The 20,283-nt window shown below is 42.2% G+C and overlaps 1 protein-coding gene across 2 annotated transcripts; it reads right to left on the bottom strand.

Annotated features, from left to right (window-relative positions):
• Window positions 1-263: 263 nt before the first annotated feature.
• On the bottom strand, window positions 264-20,078 carry arhgap40 (Rho GTPase activating protein 40). 2 transcript variants are annotated; one of them, XM_083972450.1, is made up of 15 exons: window positions 19,778-20,078; window positions 14,800-15,023; window positions 13,319-13,539; window positions 12,447-12,525; window positions 11,470-11,618; window positions 10,175-10,340; window positions 9,761-9,852; window positions 9,335-9,412; window positions 8,123-8,282; window positions 7,290-7,372; window positions 5,643-5,849; window positions 5,317-5,460; window positions 4,924-5,075; window positions 4,442-4,500; window positions 264-3,788 (listed from the first exon to the last, which is right to left on the bottom strand). In XM_083972450.1, exons 1-15 carry the CDS (start codon window positions 19,849-19,851, stop codon window positions 3,682-3,684), a joined length of 1,995 nt encoding a protein of 664 aa, XP_083828576.1. In that variant the 5' UTR covers window positions 19,852-20,078; the 3' UTR covers window positions 264-3,681. The 2 variants fall into 2 exon arrangements, with proteins under 2 accessions (XP_083828576.1, XP_083828577.1); XM_083972451.1 differs by having other exon boundaries at window positions 4,442-4,497.
• Window positions 20,079-20,283: the final 205 nt, after the last annotated feature.

Here is a 20,283-nt window from a genome sequence, read left to right as displayed (position 1 = left end):
AGCAGCAGTGGCCTCTCCACCCACACTCATTACAAGGTTAATCTCTCCATTGATTATTTCTGCAGAATAAACCAATACTTCACAACAGATTTTCTCTTTTTCTGCAAATGTGTGTATGCTGGCCTGTAAATGTGTTGCTGTGGTTCGGCGGCGGCGGCAGATGCAACTGTAGATGTGATGATGAATGATGCTCTTGTTGATAGCATCTCTCCACCACACCCATTACCCCATATTGAAGAAAATAAATCATGTTTAGCACAACATTAGATTCACATTTATTGACATAAAAAAAGAACATTTTCTGTCTACAGCAAAGCCTAAAGTATGTTCACAGAAGTATTAAAAACATCGACTTGTGTAAAGGGCATAAATATACATTCTGACGTCTGCTGACTGACGTCGGAAGTCTTGCAGACAATAAGAGGTCCACAGTCACACTTTGATCACGGCAGGGGGCGAGTGTCCCCGTAAATGTCCTTCATTTAGTCATAACGATAACACTGTTTCAGAGATATCTACCTCTTTCTCACGCACAAACACATTCACATATATACAAACACAAAAGTCTTCAGAAAAATTGGTGTAGTGTGTGTGAACTTGTGGGCCCTGTTTTGGTTTGTCCATGTGTTTGTGTCATGTGTGTTTAGACGATATGTGTCCATGCACTCTGCTCCTCGGGGTGTTTGGGCTCACACACTGCTTGCCCTCTGGGATGCTGCTTCAGAGGTGACCTAGTTCTCCTGATTGTCAGCAGAAGGCAGTTCCATCAGCTCGCTTTGTGCCGGGGCACTGAACTGTGTCTGGGACCCTGGGACAGGCCAATTGGACTTGTGTAATGAAGCTCATCACACACATGCACAGACACACAGGAGCACACACACACATATACACACTCGTATGCACACTCCTGCTGCTGTCGCCAGGTCCAGGGCAGCAGAATTTATAACAGCTATTTATTACCTTCTCCTTTATCAAAGAAATGTGTGTTTCAGATGCATGCACCACGCTGCCATTATGGTCCATTATGGGGAGGTGACAGAGATGGAGCAGAGGGGTGTTGATGATAGATGTCGGTTGCCGGGCCGCGGCTGTCTATCGAGTGGAGTGTTCCCACAAAATGGCCGCGGAGCAACCAACATGGCCGCGATAGCGAGGAGTAAATGATTCACACGTGACGATCGGCGCAAAATGTTAAACACATTCATTTGCTGCTTGCTTGTGTGTGTGTGTGTGTGTTTGTGTGTGTGTTTGGAATAAGTTACTGGCTTCGAGTGGCGACACGGTCACAACAAACCGTCGTACTGCGCTGGTTTCAGTGCCTCTCCACAGCGGAGTGCATGACTGAGCAATATTTACACAGGACATTTATCTCACTGTACTGTTCAGGAGAAACAGGTCTAAGGGGATCCTTCAAAAAACAAAACACAAAAAAACAACAGCATGAAGAAATATGTACAAGAACACTGCAAATTCCCACACTGCGTATGGGCGACTCAACACAACATACTGTTACACTTAGTGCAGCAAGTCCACATTATCCTAAAGTCTCTCTAGCCGACAGAGTACTGGTCAAATACAGAAGCAACAGCGGTGTTACATTCATATAAATAATAATAATAATCCCAGTGTACCCCAGGAGTCACTTCAGCACTTTTCGGCTCCGTTCATATGTGTTTAAAATTGAGAACTGAAGACCAGCTTCACTGTGCGTCCTCAACAAATCCCTTTAGAGAGGTACAATACCTGTACTTGAGGTTACGACACCAAATCCCTTGGTATCAAGAAAAAACAAAAAACAGAAAGTCTCTTTGAGCTTTGTTCTGTACAGGTCAGGGGTCCTTGGAAGTCCATGGATTTTATTTTTTTTATAAGGCCCAGGAGATCGCAGGGTTTCACAGATAAAGGGGAGATCAGTTCACCATGGTCTCTGTCCCTCTTTGAATGGCACGGACGATGAGAGGAGCCGATACAGGTTCCGAGCTGCAGAGTGGACGTGTCAGCGGGAAGAGTCAGAGAAAGAGCCAGTGATAGAGATCAGTCAGTTGATTAGTTGATTGATCTGTCGGTAATTGTGTGTTTACAAAGAGCTGGAGTCCCCCCCCCTCCATTTGCCGGTCAGTTTCTGTTCCACTAGCTTTTTGTTTTCATTGTATTTTCTCTCACTACAGTTGTTTTCATTAGTAATTAGAGTGAAACCAGGAGCCACAGGTTTTCTGTCCATATTCTAACATGCAGTCAGTGTGTAAAGAGTCGCCTCTCTCCAACCAGCTGCTTTCTTTAAAGGTGTTCAGAAATGGCCGTTTGTCCTGTTTGTTGCGCCTCCTTCTACGAGTTTACCCGAGTAAGGAAAATTAATTTGATTGGTTGTTATCAAGCGGGCGGGATATTCAATGTTTGGGGCGGGACCGAGCTTGGTGTGTGAGTGTGTGTGTCTCAGACGTTTGATTGACGGATGACGGATCCAATATCAGTGGCTGATGAATCATGAGCAACGTGACGCATAATTCGTGTGCCTGTATTGTCCAATGCGAAAAAAAAAATACCACACTTTCATCCCGTATTTAGAATTTTGCACAAAGTTTGAGCTACATCGTCTGATAGATGAGTTATTCCACGAATGTTAAGACCCACAGTGGAATCAAATTCATTTTTCTTTTCTGTACAGCTTAATGTCATGTAATCAGGGTGGTGGATTGGTTAAAACTGATTTGCTGACTGTTTTACCATTTATACATTTAAATGAGTTCTTACAGGTTTGTTTTTTTAGGAACTCATATCTGCAGGAAAAGGAAACACTGCAGAAAGAGAAATCGAAGCTGAGACAATCACACAAAGTTGTGTGTAAAGTTATTTTCCTCTAGAAGTCCAATCAAGTTGGTTTCCACTGTTGGAACATTCGACTATTTCCTCATTTCTAACACGCAGCGCTGTATGTGTTCGTGTGTTGACTGTGAAATCACATGGTGCGGTTTCCAAAGTCAAGAATGAGCTCAGTCTCATATAAATGCTGTTTTCTCTGACATAAGATAACAAATTGTTTACGATTTACTGGCTGATGCAGAATTAGAAACCAATCTAGCGAGGAATATGGACAGAAAACATCTGAATCATGTTTCAGCCTCTTCAAACAGGCTCGTGGAAGAAAGACGGGGTAGGAGAACACACTGACCGGTCTGAGAAAAGGGGAGGGGTCTGGGCTCTTTATAGCCAGAGGTGCTCAGCATCCCCATCTGCTCGCTCATGGTCGGACATGATTGTTTGAAAGGAAAAGATGGCGGACCGAGGCGCCCTCTCCCTCCTCTCCTCTCCATGCAGCAGGTTCTCTGTCGGAAGTAATGAGTCACGTCAGCAGCTTTTTGCTTTTAGCGTCGTGGCCCGGAGACAAACGATGGAGTAAAAGGGAGAAGAGGACGGAGTGAGATGGAGGGAAAGAGAAAAGAGTGCAGGATGATCATCTGGTCACAGACAGTTTTTAGGCTCTGCTCCTGGCAGATTTCTGCGTTTTTCTGTTTCTGCTTCCTCCATCTGTCTCCCTCTCCCATGGCGCTCCAAGGTTAAACAGGACAGGAAGTGGAGAGAGAGGGCTGCGTAGATGTGTGTGGGTTTTTTCTTTTTTTTTAGGCTCTTTCGGCGGCCTGTTCCGAGATCTGTCCATCTTTCAATCTGTCCACAGCCTCCATGTCACATCCCTCTGCTTCCGTTGGGTTGCAACTTGATGACCCACTCCCCTCCAGGGTTACTGTTGTACAGATCCAGAAGGTGTGTGTCGGGGTCCAGACAGTGCTCACCTGCAAACACACATAAGGAAATGTGACTTCAAGGCTCTAGTGATTGGAATTGTTTGTTGGAGAGCTAGAAAAAAAATAGTTAAGGTTTGATCAGTGTATGAAATAGAACTACAACTAACATTTATTTTATCAGTCAATCCGCTGATGAGTGTCTCCACAGTTGTAAAAAAAAACATTATATAATGTTTTTAAATATATATAAACAAATATATTCAGGTTTACTCTCACATAAAACACAGAAAAGCAGCAAATAGTCACAATTGGGAAGCTGTAAATATTGGATTATTTTATTTTTGCTCATAAAATCAACGAATAATAAAAAATAGTTTCTGTCAATGAAATATTTAGTCAATTAACTATTTGTTTCAGTTCCAGTTTCAATTCAAGACTTGTATTTGTATTATTATGATCTTTATACAACGTGCAGATTGAAATGTTTCCAACCCGGAGTTGACCTGAACAAGTTTCACCGTGCACTCCTGTGAGAGCACAGACATGTGTGTAATAAGCTTTTGTCTGCTCTGATAACTGCAGATGTACTGCTCGTCTCTTTTTGGCGCTCACACAGGTCATTACGTAAGACCGTCCTCATCAGTTCAATGAACAGAAAGACACGCAAATGTCAACGCCGCAGTGCAGCCGCTTCCACTTACCGATGTTCCCTCCCACTTCGTACAGGGCGCAGTCTGGGTACGCCACAGCGCCGTTCCTGCTGAGAGACACAAAGCACCCACGTATCAGCCTCTGCTCTTTCATATAGGAGACATGATACACACAATATACACGGCTACACGGGCTAAAACAGCTGTCATCATCACACCTTCTCTTCAAGAGACTGAAATTATTCGTTTTGTTTTTTTTAATTGAAGCATTATGAAATATTCTGAATTCATTACAGATCATCTTGTTGATTTCATATGTCTCAGGAAGCATCTGTGTGTTTTTCATTATTTCAGAAACCTCTTTGTGTTTTAATGTCTGTGCTGTGGCTAGATTCAAACTAGTATTTGAAAGGTTACACATGGCAATTATATGCTCAAACAAATAATTAAACTTAAATTAGAAATGAATTAAACTCTGGTGTACAGCATTAAAATGAGTACAAGGCATAGGTAAACTGTCTGTGGTGTTGTACCTTCTCATTTTGCCCTTTCCGTTTTCGGGGCTGCGGAGGAACTGCCGATGAAACTGGGCGAGCAGGTCTGAGGTTCGTGAGTTGATGTTGAGCTGGAACTCCATGGTGCCGCTCAACAGATCCCCGACCTGGACCTTCACTGTACGACACGGCTGAAGAAGAGACAAAAGAATTTTTTTTTTTTACCATGACTGTGAGTATGATAGAAGAAGCTGTAATACTGAGGTTTCTCATCTACATTTACTATATTGTAAAGCCTGTTCTGTGGCTATAAATATTTGTATTTGCTCCACAGACAAATGGCCACATGGACTGATCTTTGATGAGGTAATTAATACAGATTTTTAAAAATTGTTTCCACAGTTACATTTGAGTGTATAGAGCAGTGCTCACCTCTGAGGTGTTTTTATCAGGTTTCTCCCGGCTGTCCGTGTGGATCTTCCTCAGCAGGTTCTTGATGCGGCGATCGTAGAACTGGTAACGTCGGTTACTGTTTTCATTCAGCTTACGCACCTGACCAACAATGAAGTTGGGGATCTGAAAGAAATTTGTTGTGATATATTTTAATATTCATATGAAAACTGCTCTTTGGTATTATTTTACAGCAAAGAGTTTTCTGACATTACTTAATTATGCTTTACTACCACTAAAGGTTAAGAACTTGGCCTTTACATATTTGAAGTATAGGACTTCCTCTTGTCTGACTCTCCATCACCTACCGTCCAAAGCAGGTCCTGGTAGCGGATGAGGAGCCTCATAACATCGGCTGCCTTCTCTGCCTGTCCTTTCTCTGACCCCTCAGTTAGTCTGCTGGGGACGGCCTTATGGAGGAAGAGGTTGGGAGCCATGATGGTTGCTACGGCCCACAGGTTCATCCTGTTCCTCTTCTCCCTGGAAACCACCTTACTGAGGAACTCCAGGAGGGCCTGCAGGAACACAAATGGAGACATGCATAGTTTGTATGGAGTCAAAAAGACTTTCTCTCACTTTAAACCATGTGTAAATGTCTTTCAGACGAGAGAGAGGCCCCTTAAGCTGCAGCACAGAATGGAGCAAAGTGGTTTATCACGATGACTGAATCATCTGTAACCCCTCTGCTGAGAAGTGTGTTAATGCACAGTAAGTTTCAGCTGCCTCCACTGGAGTCAAAGTAATTAGTTCAGGTGGGTTTTATGCCTCTGGATGCTACTGTATAAGCACAGCACACTGCACACTTGTGTCAGTGAAAGTGAGTCATGGTTAATGCAAGCCATTATATAACAGAGTAGAGTGTTTTAAAATGTGGATTAAGAGCGGTACAATATCATAAGGTGTTATGAAACAGTGCTTCGGTCTGTCTATTTCGTGAAGGCTTAAATTTGGATCAATTCTGGACAACGGTAAGAGGAGCCTGCAGGATGTGGTGAGGAATACTGAACACCACTTTACAAAGCAGAGGTTGTTGTTCAAAAATTTCCAATCAAAAAAAAAAAATCCCCCCAAAACTTCACTTTCAAATTTTAGTGGATTATCCTCAAACAGCTCTGGAGACTGAATGCATTCATCATAAAGGACATATCCATACCCAGTGAATACCACAATGAAAAAAATGCTCCTCTAATGTAGAGTGCAGGACAACTTAAGGATTTTATAGGTTGCTTTATACATAACTTACATGTACAACATAGCGAACAATATTCAAAAAGCTCAGTATCTATTCTGTGTGTAAAATGTAAATTCACACAGTAGCTAGTAGTAACTTCTCATTTGTCCAGGTCATAGTTATCTCAAGGAATTTAAATCAAACGCAACTGAACTTGGTTATTTGGATGCAGCCTCATCCAAGAGGCTTCATCAGTTCAACTGATGAACTGATGAAGCCTCTTGGATGAGAGGTGAAACGTCTTCCTAGACAAATAACCAAGTCCAGTTATAGCTATAGCTGTGCAATAAATGAAGCGGAGAAGACGGAGAAGAAGTGAGATCTGATCAGAGATCAGAATCACTCCAGCACCTCTGTTAACGTGTTTAGCTACATTTCACCACTGGACATGGACATAAAACCTCGGGGGGATTTCTCCAGGATAAATCCTGCTGTGTAAATTCACTGTGTCTTTGCTCCCGATTAATTTGTGTTTAAATGATATTTCAGAAAACATGGCTGACTGCTAGATACCAAGGACTCTGAGTACTGTAATGTAATGTCATAAAAGAGCAACAGTGGGTGTTCAGTCCTGTGGAACACTATTTCAGTGTGTTGTTATGCGTGTGTGTGTGTGTGTGTGTGTGTGTGTGTGTGTGTGTGTGTGTGTGTGTGTGTGTGTGTGTGTGTGTGTGTGTGTGTGTGTGTGTGTGTGTGTGTGTGTGTGTGTGTGTGTGCTCTGTACCTTGAGTGTGTTCCTGTTGGGCTCAGGTAACAGCAGGATGAGCAGGTTCAACATGTGGAGTTTCTGCTTCAGCTCTGTGATGTCTGGAGGAGGAGGAGGGAGAAGGTAAGACAGGTCACACACACAAACACACACACTCACCCTCTTCATTTCCTCTGTGTTTGACTAAGAATAATGGGATGTCTAAAGATTAATGGCATTGTGACAGGCGGTCATTAAGTTTGTTAGTCTATGTCTCAGTGGTCACACGTCATTTATCACTTTCCACTGAGTCTCCTCACAAACTACACATCAGTGAGTCATCAATCAGATCACATTAATATCAATCCATTGTTTTATTAAGGTGAAACTAATGAGAGAGCAGCTGATCTTTCACTCCTCTCTGCCACCATTTGTGTGTTTGTCGGTGCGGAGACGCCTCTGAAAACTCTTTGAACTTGTTCACGTTAATGTTGAGCTCTCAGCCGAGGCAGAAAAGAAGAGCGTCATGCTGTGCTGCCATCAAGGTGAAGAGACTCAGGTAGTTATCATGTGAGCCCTGCTGAGCTGTCTGGAAAAAGCTGGCTGCAGATTGTTATTACTCTGTGAATATGCAACTAATCTTATATGGAAACACATACAAAACACATTCAGTCACTTAAGCTACACGCTCAACTACACTCTATGATCTATCACAGGTCTGGTCATTATGTAAATGTAGAGGAGTGTTGTGAAACGGAAAGAGCTGTGATCCTCTCTGGATAACAGCCTTAAATACAGAAATTTGTCAGCCCTAAAAAGATTTCAACAAGATTAAAGAGTTAATCGTAAATGTTCGATTGGTGTCTGCTGACCTCTGACGGCGCTGAAGGCGTTGAGGTATTCGGTGGTGAGCAGAGGAGCGGGAAGCTCGCGGATGAACTTCTTCAGCAGCGCAGCAGCGTCGTTTGGACTCACGTCTTCCCAGTTGACCTGCCCTGAGTAGAAGTTGCTCTCCAGGTTCTGCTGCAGCATCTGTACACAGAGAATAATCAGTCATTGTTCAGAGCAGTCAGACAAATATATAGTCAGTGTGAAGGTCGACCTCCCAGATATATGTTTTTATGGTTGTTAAATTAGTTTAGTTTAAAATGTCATTCATTAACAACTGCATGTGTGAGTCTATATGTCACATACAAAGTTTTCAGTGTGTGAAATATAGAAATTTCAGTCTTGGTTTGATAGTTGTCATTCACAAAGATGAAACAGAGATTATAGGATTTTACTACTACTAGTGATTGAACTCCTGTTGATTCCTGCTTCCATTTGTGTGTCCAACATCTGGTAGAAACTACGTTGAGGTTCATCAGCTATGTCATAATTATAGTATACATAAAAACAGTCAAGCTTTTATTTTACTATACTATCATAACCTTATGGTATTTTTTAATTCAGCAGAAACTATTTTGGAAATAACAATCATCAGATGTGACTTTGTTTTGTTGTGTTTTCTATATATTTTCATGTTGAGTATATTTTAAATGCTCATCTAGGGATAACATTAATAGCCCAAATAAATAATGTTGTAATACTTAACTCCATTATCAGCACTATAAACTAAATAAAGGATTAGTTAATCCTCTCTGAATGACCATTATTGTCACATCCATGATCCTTTAGCAATTACTTGACTGTTCTATCCTGATAATTTGTCTAATGTGTTTTAATCCCTCACTGCTAGATGGCGCCCTCTGCTGGCAGTTCTCATGTAATCGCTTCACCATCTATTGAACCTAGTGCATTAAATACAGCATCATAGCCGCTATCTGGCAGCAGTGCCTGGAAAAACAATATTGATTTTGTCTTACTGGACCTTGTATTTATAAATGTCATGTGTAGTTAAACTACCAGATTTTCCCTCTGCTATTTACTGTGTCGATATGCCTGCTCTTTAGGTCATTAAATATTTTTCTTTGCTTTGTTTTATCAGACATTATACAGGAGCGAGGGGCAGATTTTGTGATAAAATATGCTGGTGCCGTGGTAAAATGATGTGACAGAGATAGGTGTGAATCCAGATGTTGCACCTTGATTCTGGACTGAGACCCTGGAACCCGCAGGATCCCCTCTGAGTCAACTCCCTTCTTCTCCAAAAACGACAACAACTGCAGAGAAAGAGAGAGAGAGGGAGGGGAGAGAGAGACATTAACAGGGAGTCAGACAAGGTTGGATAAGAATCTCTTGCTCACCTCTGCTGGTTGTTGGCAGTAACTGCTGCTACATACAGGGTGTGGTCAAAGCATTTCACATTCAAAGGACACTGAGACTGTGTGATGTGCTCGGTTTGAAAATGTGAATTTCACAAAAGCAAGAACTCATCTTGTGTCACACCAGGTCAGAGTAGCAGATATAAAGTGTTTTGCATTGCTGTAACTCTATCATACACTTTATTTTTCATTTGCAAGTTCATTAAAAAAAAGTGTCTTGACGTCATATGTATTTTGGGCTCTCACCGTCTGCAGGAAGAGAGGAATGCTGGAGGTGGGCTTCGTCTTCTGGTCGTTCTCCAGTAGAGTGGACAGCTGCACCCCGAAGAACGGGCTCTCTGTGAAAAGACCCAAAGTGTCCTTCAGTATTTCATCAGCCAGAACAGCGTGGTGAGTGTGTAAGATTGTGTAAAGGCGAGTGTCCCTACATGCAGTAATTGCAGTGCTGCAAACCGAAGACTTATGAATCAGTCATGCATTGGTGGGAAATATTCAGTTGATCTGGTTTGACTGATTGTTTTGATTTGAGTAGGTCACACTCAGACATCAAGTCTGAGAAGAGACATATAATAAACCATGTATGTAATTAAAATAGTATTGTCTGCTTCCGTCTGGATGTTTTTCTGTCTAGTGTTCCCGCGCTGCTGTCTGCCATCATACCTGGGATTTTCCTCTTGCAGGTTTTGTGCCGTTTGACCTCCAGCTCTAAGAGGTCGCACAGCGCCGTCATGTCGATGAGAGCCAACTGACGCACCTTCTTCATGTCAGTGTGGGAGAGATCATGGATGCGAGTCACTCCAAGACGGCACTTGGGGCAGATCACCCGCTGAGGAGGTGAGAGCGGAGGGAGAGGAAAGTGAGGAGATGGGAATTGGAGTTGAGAGGAAAGCGGAGATGAAGAGGCAAAGAAAGACAAAAACAGAGGAGAGAGGAGTGGGTTAGAAAAAAAAGACAGAAACTGTCAAACTCTGTTCTGATAAATGTACATACAGTACATGTACCACATATACAACCCACTAATCGCTCCCTATTGCTGAGAAAACATATTCCCGATATAAAAATAAATCTGTTGTTATCCAACAACTCTCCTTTTGTTTCAAGGTAATTCCCTCATTCCTTTACTCTATTTAACCCTGTTATCTAACAAACGGTGGGGCTGAATGCCACAGACTCACAATGACATTTGCGCATGAGTGTGAGTAATTGGAGCTCGGCTTTGGTCCAAACACAGACTGAAATGTACACTGGCTTCTGTGAATATGTCTCAGACCGTGAACTGGCTAGGGCTGGTTTTTCCTCATCAATTGCAACTACTTTTATTTTTCACCAGAGCCAATCATAATCACATCATCATCAGAGACGCAGAATAGGCAAAACATAGACTCATGATGATGATTTGACTTGCTGCAAAAACACAAACACATACTGTAGAAAACCTTTTAAAATAACTGAAGACAGTGATTAAGCTGACCATGAAGCAAAGAAACACTTTAAGCTTTTTATGTTGTATCTCAGACCATTAAAATATGTGAAAAACAGAAAGAAGCTTTGAACGCAGCCTGTGCTGCAAAGCAAGAGATGAAGATGTATGCACAGTCTGAAAAAAAGTGTTTAAGGAAGTTCTGACATTTTAAAAAGAGGGACTTTTAGCATCATTGATTTAAATCTCACTGTACCTCATTTTAATCCAAGCTTTGTAATCTTTTTACTGACAGTAGCTGTAAGCACTCATTACCAAAGATACATTTCTGCCCTGATACAAGACAAACGTTGATAGGGGTTAGTGTAAATATCCCCTTCACATCCATCAGATGTCATGAATGCAGGAAATAAAGCAACAAAAACAGATTGGTATTTCCCTTTTATGCTCCATTTGCAAAAATTCTCTTCCTGCTACATAACGTCACGGAACTTTTACACAAAAGAAGGTTGAAAAATGTGGTTTTGGTGCTTACAGGCAGTGTGCCGTCCTCTTTCCTGCGCTGACTGTTGTTTTGGGGCAGTTTGGCCTGTTTGAGGAAGATGACGGCCTGTTCGCAGTAGGCCACATCGGTGATGAGGAATTCCTCTCTGGGAGCGCCACGCTGATGCTCCGGCGTCACAGCTGAGCAGGACACACACACAAACATCCACCAATCTTTTAGTTTATCAGTTAGCATTTAAGGAAGTCCACTGTAGAGATGGCATCAAAATAAAAAAAACTTTGCATGCTACATGAGAGAGCAAGAGGAAGAAAAACAACAAGAGGGTTCAAAAATATGAGGAAACATTTATATTGACTTGTGTCTCTTATCTGCCTCTTATCTCCCAAAACAGAAGAACAAAGAATCTGATTCTTCTCTGTTGTGGAGCTTTTAATTGTTGAACAATAAGACAGTTGTCACTTTTTATTGGGGCAAATTGATCTGCAACATCCCCTTTAATTTCAGTTACAGTACATTATCTGGGAAGGATACTACTGTATCTAAGATAACCATAACATGTTAACCTGAACATGTTTTCATGAGGCACTATTTATAAGGACTGTTTTCCGCATTCATTTTCTTCTCAGTACAAAACCTCAGATGGCATCAAAACACTGAGACTAGCCAAGTGACCTCTGTGCAGTGTAGACAGGGACTTTCTCCACAGTGTGTAAAGACGAGGAGTCACCTGAGGATTAATCTGAACCAATTAAAAGATCCAGAGAAACAATCCCTCAAATCTGTTGCTCACCTGACTTCTTAGTTTGTATGTTTATTTTTAAAGATGAGGCAGTTCAGTTGTAGTTCAGTCGATGAGTAGTTTGTAAAATAACGCAAGCATGGAAGTTATTTCATTCAAATGTAGCAGGCCGGTTCTGGGCCAAAGTCTTGTTTTTATTCAATCTGATTATCAAAACAACAGTGCCTACCACTTCTTGTTTGCTTTAACAATAATGTGTAGCTCGTACCTGATAGTGGTGTTTTGGGAACTGAAGCCATGCTGTTCTGGCCAAGGTCTTCACTGTGCTGTGACTCAGGTAGAAGGGTCTGGTGAGAGACAACATTGACATAAACAACACTTTCTGTGAATTTAGTAAAAAACATCAGCCCCGTAATATTTTCTCCATCACTGGGAATAGTGTTTCATTTTGTCCACAGAGCAGATAAACATGGATACAAAGAGTGTTTCTTCTGATAAAGATCAGAGGAACACTGCCTCTACTCCCCTCTCGGGGCATCTCAGGCAGACAGGGAGCACAAAGCATGACCTTTGCATGTGATTTTCCTTCATTGTTACAGGTCAGCCCCTCTGTATGTAACAAGACAGCACAATTCACTGTGACAATTTGTGTGTCCCACCGAGCCTTGACTTTCCCTTGGGAGCTGGGTAATTTATTTACTGTACTTATCCACAAGTTTCCGAACGTCATCTATGGTCAAAACCAGAAGCCAGTTTTGCATTTCCGGTGGAATTGTACGTTTACGTTTCCATGGTTTTCAGTTGTTGTCATAGTTGCGGTAAACCCATGGATCTATTAACGCTGGCTTTTAACACGGATGTCAATTTGTGTGATATTGATTGTTAAAAGCCGGTGTGTGGTCCATGCATTTTACAGATTTTCATTGAAAGAAAAAAAATCCATGCATTTATTGCGACTACCAAAACCATGGAAACGTAAACATAAAATTCCACTGGAAGAGCAAAACCGGCTTACGTTTTTGACGTTCGGAAAAAGGTGGATAGCTGTAACCTAGTAGACAGTCTTGAATTTCCTTGTGTACATCATGAAGCCAGTGAGTTAATTTTTTATCAGCTCTTTTTTTTTGTCTCAGTCCTAACCTGGTTGATGGGGGAGTTGAAGATGTCACGGACGTCGCGGGGCGCTGGCTTGTTCCTTTTGCGACGGGATAGTGTGTAGGAATCCAGTCGGCGCTGGACGGCCTCGGCCTGGGTCCTGGTCAGAGTGGACAGCAGCCCGACGTTCTCTACATCTCCGTCGTCGTCGCTGATGAGGGTCGACAAACCAGCGTCTGCCAACCACTGCTCCTCCTGTTCACCTTCTGAGACACACACAGACATGGACGCAGGCCGCACGTAAATATACACTGACAAAAGTGACAAGATGTGGAATAAATACTCATTAGAACAATACTATTGTACATTTATATGTATGCAGGAAGTGATTTATTTAAAACAAAACAAAAAAAGTATGGGATTGTGTTGTACCAATTTAGTAGATTTCTGCAAAATCTGCATCAGTCTGTACCCACTATAATTGAAAACTGTTTGGTACATTGATTTACTAATTCAAAACAACTGTAGTATTGTCCAATGAAACACTATGTAAGACTATATAAAAGACAATGTAGAGTCAAAAGCTGTCGTATAACAGTTTTAAAGGGGTAATTGATCTACTGAAATTAACTACGAGGTTTTTTTTTTAAGTGTAAGGATACAGCGTTATATTAATGCCTGCATACATGGAGAAATATGTGTTTGACAGTTTGCCTTGATGTTTAGGATGAAAGGGGGATATGTAAACTAAACTAGTTAGTAATTCAGTTTACATTACATAAGTATTTTATCAAATGTCAAATGTTTTGAGCATCTACTGTACTATATTAGCTCTGATGCTCTTGACTGTAAATACAATGTTGAAGCTAACATTAGCTTCAAATAAAGCTAATAAATTATCAGTCAGGCTCTCAAACAGTGACATCTTACAGTTAGTAGCCACTAATATTAATGTAAGTTGTAATTGCTAATCTCCACTTTGTAAACACATAACATTATAACAAGGCTGATGCAGTTCATGACACAATATACAGTAATTAGTAATATGTTTAGATTTAGGAGGACACAACATAATTGTTTACCCTCTCAAATCGATAATGAAGCATGATTACACACAGACCCAAACACACAGGCTTTAAAGACTACAGAAATATAAATCAAAGCCGGTGCCTGTGTTTAGCATAACATCAAAAGGATCTGTTGAAGGTAGAAACAAAAGAATGAGATCATCTGAAGTGACCTAATGAAACCGTATTCCACCGAGTCAGCATTCATGAAAGGCTATTTGGCTTGTGCCTATACAACATTTCCTGCCACAGAGTGTTTGATAGAGTTGTCATGGTGACGAGCATTACTTTGCTGCATGGGAGACACCCGATATGTTGCCATGGCAAATGCATCAATTCAGGAAGGTCTCTGTAGCAGCCGTGCTAAAGATCAAAGGCTTTTAAATTCTATTACATGCATCAATAATGACTTGTTTCCATCTGTTTGTAATCTATGAGCTCAGGACTTGCAGTATTTACCTTCTGATTGTTTCGAGTCTCTCCTGGTGCAGTCGAGGTCTGCGTAGCCACTCCCCTGTCGGATGGTCTCCACCTCACTCCAGAAGGAGTCCAGGCACAGTTTGTCGGGGTGCTGCTCCTGATCTTGGGCGGCGATCGTGTGCGTGCTGTGTGCGTCTTCAGCGGCTGCCTGGTCCTGCGGGCTGGCCCAGGGCTCCACGCTCATCTCGGTGGGGCTGGGGTCTCTGGTGCAGACATACACACACGTAAGGAAATCGCACGCACGCATGCAAACAAACGCGGCAGAAAACACAGTGACACGTACAAATACGGGAGGAACGGTGAAGAATGAGGTGCTGCGGGGAGGATGAATCAGCCAGGAGAGCCCAGAGAGATGGAGAGACAAAAGGAGTGGGATGGAGGAAGGGCCGCAGTGAGGAGAGAGATGGCGAGAGCGGACACAAAGGGGGGTCTCTATTGTTCTTGCGAAATGTGGCCTGGAGGCAAAGTACCCTGAAGATCCACTAGATGTCACTGTAACTATGTGCATTCGGTTTCTTTAAAAGGGTTACACCCCTTTATCAACCGAGACACGTGCAAGAATCTATTAAACTGATGGTGGACAATGAAACACCCCGATGAACATTTTAAGAAAAAGAATAATCATCTACATCTGCTCATAGTTTCCTTTCCAAACACAAGCAGGGGGGGGGGTGCAGTCTGCTTTTCCTGTGCAGTGCTCAACAACAGAGGATACTGTTCTCTGACAACAATGAGACACACTCAGCTGATAGACAACCTCGCACCCTCCAGCACTAAAATGTGACCCGGTGATCTGAGGCACAGGAAGTGGTCAGCTGACTCATTCGGTCGGTGTGCAGTTCGGTCGCATTCTTACAGTCAGCACATGTCATCTCCAGAGACCAAATACCAAATCACACTTGCCTATGTGTCTGAGGAATGCCAGATGGCTCATCAAGCCAACACGGCTGAAGAAAGATAATAATAGTTCCCTGATATACCAGAGTTATAAATACCAACCATACTTTCAGTTATGAATCTGTGCGCTTATCAAGATGTAAATGGCCACATTAATTAACAGTCTTTTAAAGTCAGATTAGATCAGGTTCGTACCAGCTCAGTGTTTTGGTGTGTTAAACCAGTTTCTGGTGGGGGGGGGCGGGGTGAGTTTCAATAGAACCTCTTATGTTAGCAAAAGAAAATTCTCAGATATTGTGCCTGATTTCTGTGTTAACTTAACACCACATAACTAGACCAGGAACTATCTCTCACACACAGACAAATTGAATTGCAAACAGCTGGGTGATCAGACTGGATTTTAAACCAACACGTGGCTGTAACACTATCCCATAAATCTAATAACTATGTTTATTGTTGCAGTAAAGCCGCCAAAATGTTTAAGTAAAGTGGGTCATTACTTTACTGCTGTAACCAGTGAGGTCACATTCCAACCTAGCATAGTATAGCATAGTGGTATAGTATGTAATGAGCGCCGCTCCATCCATTCATTCATGTCATTAAAAAAGTTCAAACATTTTTAATAGAGACTCCCTCCCCACAGTACATTATGGCCAAGTGATTACTAAACAAAATGAATCCCTAGATGCAATGTAAAGAAAATGATACACAGATCCAACCTACTGGTATAAGCAACATACTAGCATTTTATATGTGTCAGTGATGATACTGACAGTAGGAGGAAATCAGAACTCTTCAAATCACACCACGGCCAAAAGATATTACCGGTATATCCAAAATAAAATAAAAGCAGCAAATCCTCACAGCAGAGAAACACAGAGCAAAAATATGTATGGATCATATGCCTGAAAAATGACTCCATCACTTAGTAAGTTATCATAATTGTTGACCAATTATCACTGAATGGACTAATTGTTTCAGCTAAAACAAAATGCACACGTGACGTAATACAGTTTCTGAATCACTGTAAGGCTCTAATAATTATGTCATTAAACATTAAATAACAGTAAATACGTGTTGCATGATCATCTCCACAATTAGCTAAGAAATGATGCAATATGTCTTACAACATGGAGAAGCAATTGATCAGATCTACATACCTAGATTTCAAATTTAAAAAGAAAGTGAGGTATCCAGCATCTGGTCACAACTATAAGACATCTCTATTGGGATATAAAATGCAGTATATGAATATGAGATTGTTATTTTAGCCCATCTGGCTCAAACACACAGTTCAAAACCACAGTGTGTGCCTACATGCTGTCAATCATAGGCACAAAACACGAGAAGTCTATAGACAGCTGACTCAGATAATGCTCAGCAGCAACTTAAAGAAAACCACAAGAATTCAAATAAGATCATAATAATATGAAAGTATGTCACATTTATTTTGACACTAACAAAAAACTATTTGTTTCTTTCTCACAAATGAAGGATTGTTCTGAAAACTGTCACTCAATTAAAACATTTAATAAATGTTTTAGCCTACATGTTGTGACAAATGGAAAAGTGGAGAGAACAGCTACAAAATAAAGTTTCAGATACAGCCTCCATGGCATGGCGTAAAAAAAGCACAAGTCTCATGATGCTGCACTTCACTTTTCAGTATTTCTGGACTACAAAACACATTGTGCCATCTACAAAACTTCTCTTCAAAGGCAAGACAACACTCACACTTGAACCAAAACATGTTCGACTTGATGCCAGTGATCAAATGCTACTGTCTCATCAGACGTACCTGGCTTTTTTCTTGTGCAAGGTTGGCTTCACGCGCTTGCCCATCGCTGGGCTTCGGACGGGACGGAGCCAGAAACGGTTCAGTCTGGTGTGCGGGAACTGCATGCTCAACACAACCTCCTCTCTGCCTCCCATTATCCACTGTGCTCAAAAAGAATCCAAGAACCTCTGTCCAGTATAAAAACCTATAGCTTGATACAGTCTTGGTGGTTAGAGAGACACCATGTGAGTAGTACAAGTGTAAATCTTTCCACTGCTCCAGTTCCTCTGTGCCGTAAAAGGAGGGGAATAGTTGTAAGTCTTTGCTGGGTCTGGAGGCTGTGTGGCGTGTTTGTGAGCTGAGTGGAGTTTCAGCCGGTATGCGAGAGGGAGTGACGACTCCCTGCACATCAGCACATCATTCACACCTGTCCCCTCCCTCGCCAGTCCGGGTTGACACGCCTTGCATGCATACCTGCTGGCTGTCAACTTCCTCTTTGGTTAAAACAGAATCTGCCCAACTTCTTAAAAAGTCCACTTAAAAAATACTTCAACTAAAAAAATCCAGAGTTGCATAAGTCTAATGAACATAAACAAAGAAGCCTTTTAGTAAAAGCAACACAACCCCTACTCCCTACTAATTAATCAAGGATTCTTTGTTGGAAAGACAAGGCATGTTATCACATCTTTGCTTTGCTCTCAATGCATGAAGTAAGTTAATCATACGGATCAAAGGATAAAGAAGTTTTCTTCTTATTCAAATTCTGTGCTCAAGACTCCCCTGCAAACACAGTGACAGTCGGTGTGTTGACGTGCTAAATCAGATCATGCCTTATATGTAGAAGACAGCTGCCATATTGCGCCATTCACAAAATATGAAACCAGACGCCGCGCTCAACCTCAGCATGACTAATCAGCTGATATAAATAACCATCAAGTGTGGAGGTGTGATGCGGTAAGAAAAACTAACACCTAGACAAGGCTTCTCCAGAGCAACAGGTCTGTTAACATTGCCTGTGAGCAGCTCTCTAACCATGCAGCCAAATCACTGCCTCATCAGCGCTCTCTCTCATTCCCTCCTGTCAGGCTGATGACAGACAATACATCAGCTGAGGATGTAAACAGACAGAAGGAGGTGACTAGTGCAGTGATGAGAAAAGTGAGAAAAAAACATGCCAGTGGTTTGGTGACAGTTATTATTCACACATTCATTGTCCTAACACAGATGTGGTTTTGTAAAAGTCTGCTAATACCTGAGCTATATTTGTTAAAGCTTTGTGAGATAAGTGTTAGAATGTAGGTCAATGAAAATTCAACTAATAACTCTTGCACGTAGTACGAGAGCGTGAGTACCTCGGCCTCTATAGTTTGTCCCATGACTGTTTTCTATCTACCAGGAATAAAACTTTCAAAGTCTTAAGCCAGACTCATAACAGCTGAAATCACGACTTTTAAAAATGACCTTAAGCTAAAAATGCCAGCAACCTTGTTATGAACTATCCTCAAAAGGACAAATTATAAATAGGAATGAAAAAAGTTTGTTTGTTTTTCAGCACTAGACTGTTTTTCAGCACTGTCTTATTTTTAAACCTGCTAATAATACTCCTCACCAAACACTCAACAACAAAACAAAGCACATATCCCATGCTACTTTACACTGGACAATTACAGAAAGGATTACTGCAAATGTCAAGGTGTTGGGATTGTTTCTGGATGAATGGACTTCCCATTAACGCAGAGAATCAACAGGAAAGCATCCACTCTGAGAGAAGAATGGACAAAACGTCAAACTGTTGACTTATGGCTACACACGGCACTGAGGGAAATAACACAGAGTAACCCTGACCAACGACTTGGGTCGAGCAATACAGTAATCCACTTGAAAAAGCTGCTTGTGTTGAAAGCAACACACTGTTAAATCCTCGTGGCTGAATTCCACTGCAAGCCTCTTAGCTTTGAGAGAATGCAACAGTTCGCTTAAACAGCCTTGAGAAAGTGGTTCTTCTCAAGGTCTGACACAGCATGGAAGACCTGTCCTGTGACATGGAAAATCCTGATCACAGAGTTGCAAAAAACAAGTGGTTTCAAAGGAGAAATAAACATAACATCTCTGCATGAACCAGTGAAAACAGCCTCTTAACAAAGACTTCAAAGATCTGAGTCAGACAAGTTGGACTATGAATCACAGAAGTTTAGTCAAACAGTAGTGTAGCTTTATACAATACAGGGGCTCAGGCTTGAACAGACCCTGGATCCATAGCAGCAGCAAAAGGCATGATCCTACCTGGCCTTGGCCCTCCTGCTGGCTCTGCCCGACAGCAGCAGCAGGGCCACCGAGCTGCCTCTCCCCCACGGCATTGTGCTGTTGTCCCCCCCCCCCAAATACTGCCGCGAGCTGTAGGAAACAGCAGCTGCCTGCCCCTGGCAAGCCGCTTCCTTGTAACCTCTTCAGCGCACAAACACATCAGGACAAGGACAACCTCGGTGCGCTGGCAGGCACGTCACTACATCGCATCCTGGGGCAGGAAAGGAGGGCTGCTTGGGGGGAGAGAGAGTGAGAGAGAAGCTGAGTGGTTGAAGAGCTGACCAGGACCAGACTGAGGGGGAGAGGTGGCTGGTAGGACGGTCAGGGCTGGAGCTGGGGGCTGGATGGATGGATGGGGGGTGGGGGGGCAGACAGCTGCATGTCTGACTGACTGGCCAGCTGGTTGGACGACTTGACTAAGAGTCTGGATGAAGTTACTCTGGGCTGGTATCATTTCCCCCCACTGGGACAAAGAAACTTGGAAA

Source organism: Trachurus trachurus (genome assembly GCF_905171665.1).
Source record: "Trachurus trachurus genome assembly, chromosome: 5".
In the NCBI taxonomy this organism is placed as follows: Eukaryota; Metazoa; Chordata; class Actinopteri; order Carangiformes; family Carangidae; genus Trachurus; species Trachurus trachurus.
Note: the sequence above shows the minus strand (reverse complement) of the source record. Positions and strands in the feature narration are given on the sequence as shown.

Excerpts from the sequence above, each read along its gene's own strand:
- arhgap40 (XM_083972450.1), bottom strand. The coding sequence starts at position 19,851 with ATGCCGTGGGGGAGAGGCAGCTCGGTGGCCCTGCTGCTGCTGTCGGGC. Across the intron at positions 5,850-7,289 it reads CCAACAGGAACACACTCAAG|GCCCTCCTGGAGTTCCTCAG; the intron begins GTACAGAGCACA and ends GTGTTCCTGCAG. Across the intron at positions 5,461-5,642 it reads ACCAGGACCTGCTTTGGACG|ATCCCCAACTTCATTGTTGG; the intron begins GTAGGTGATGGA and ends AATTTCTTTCAG.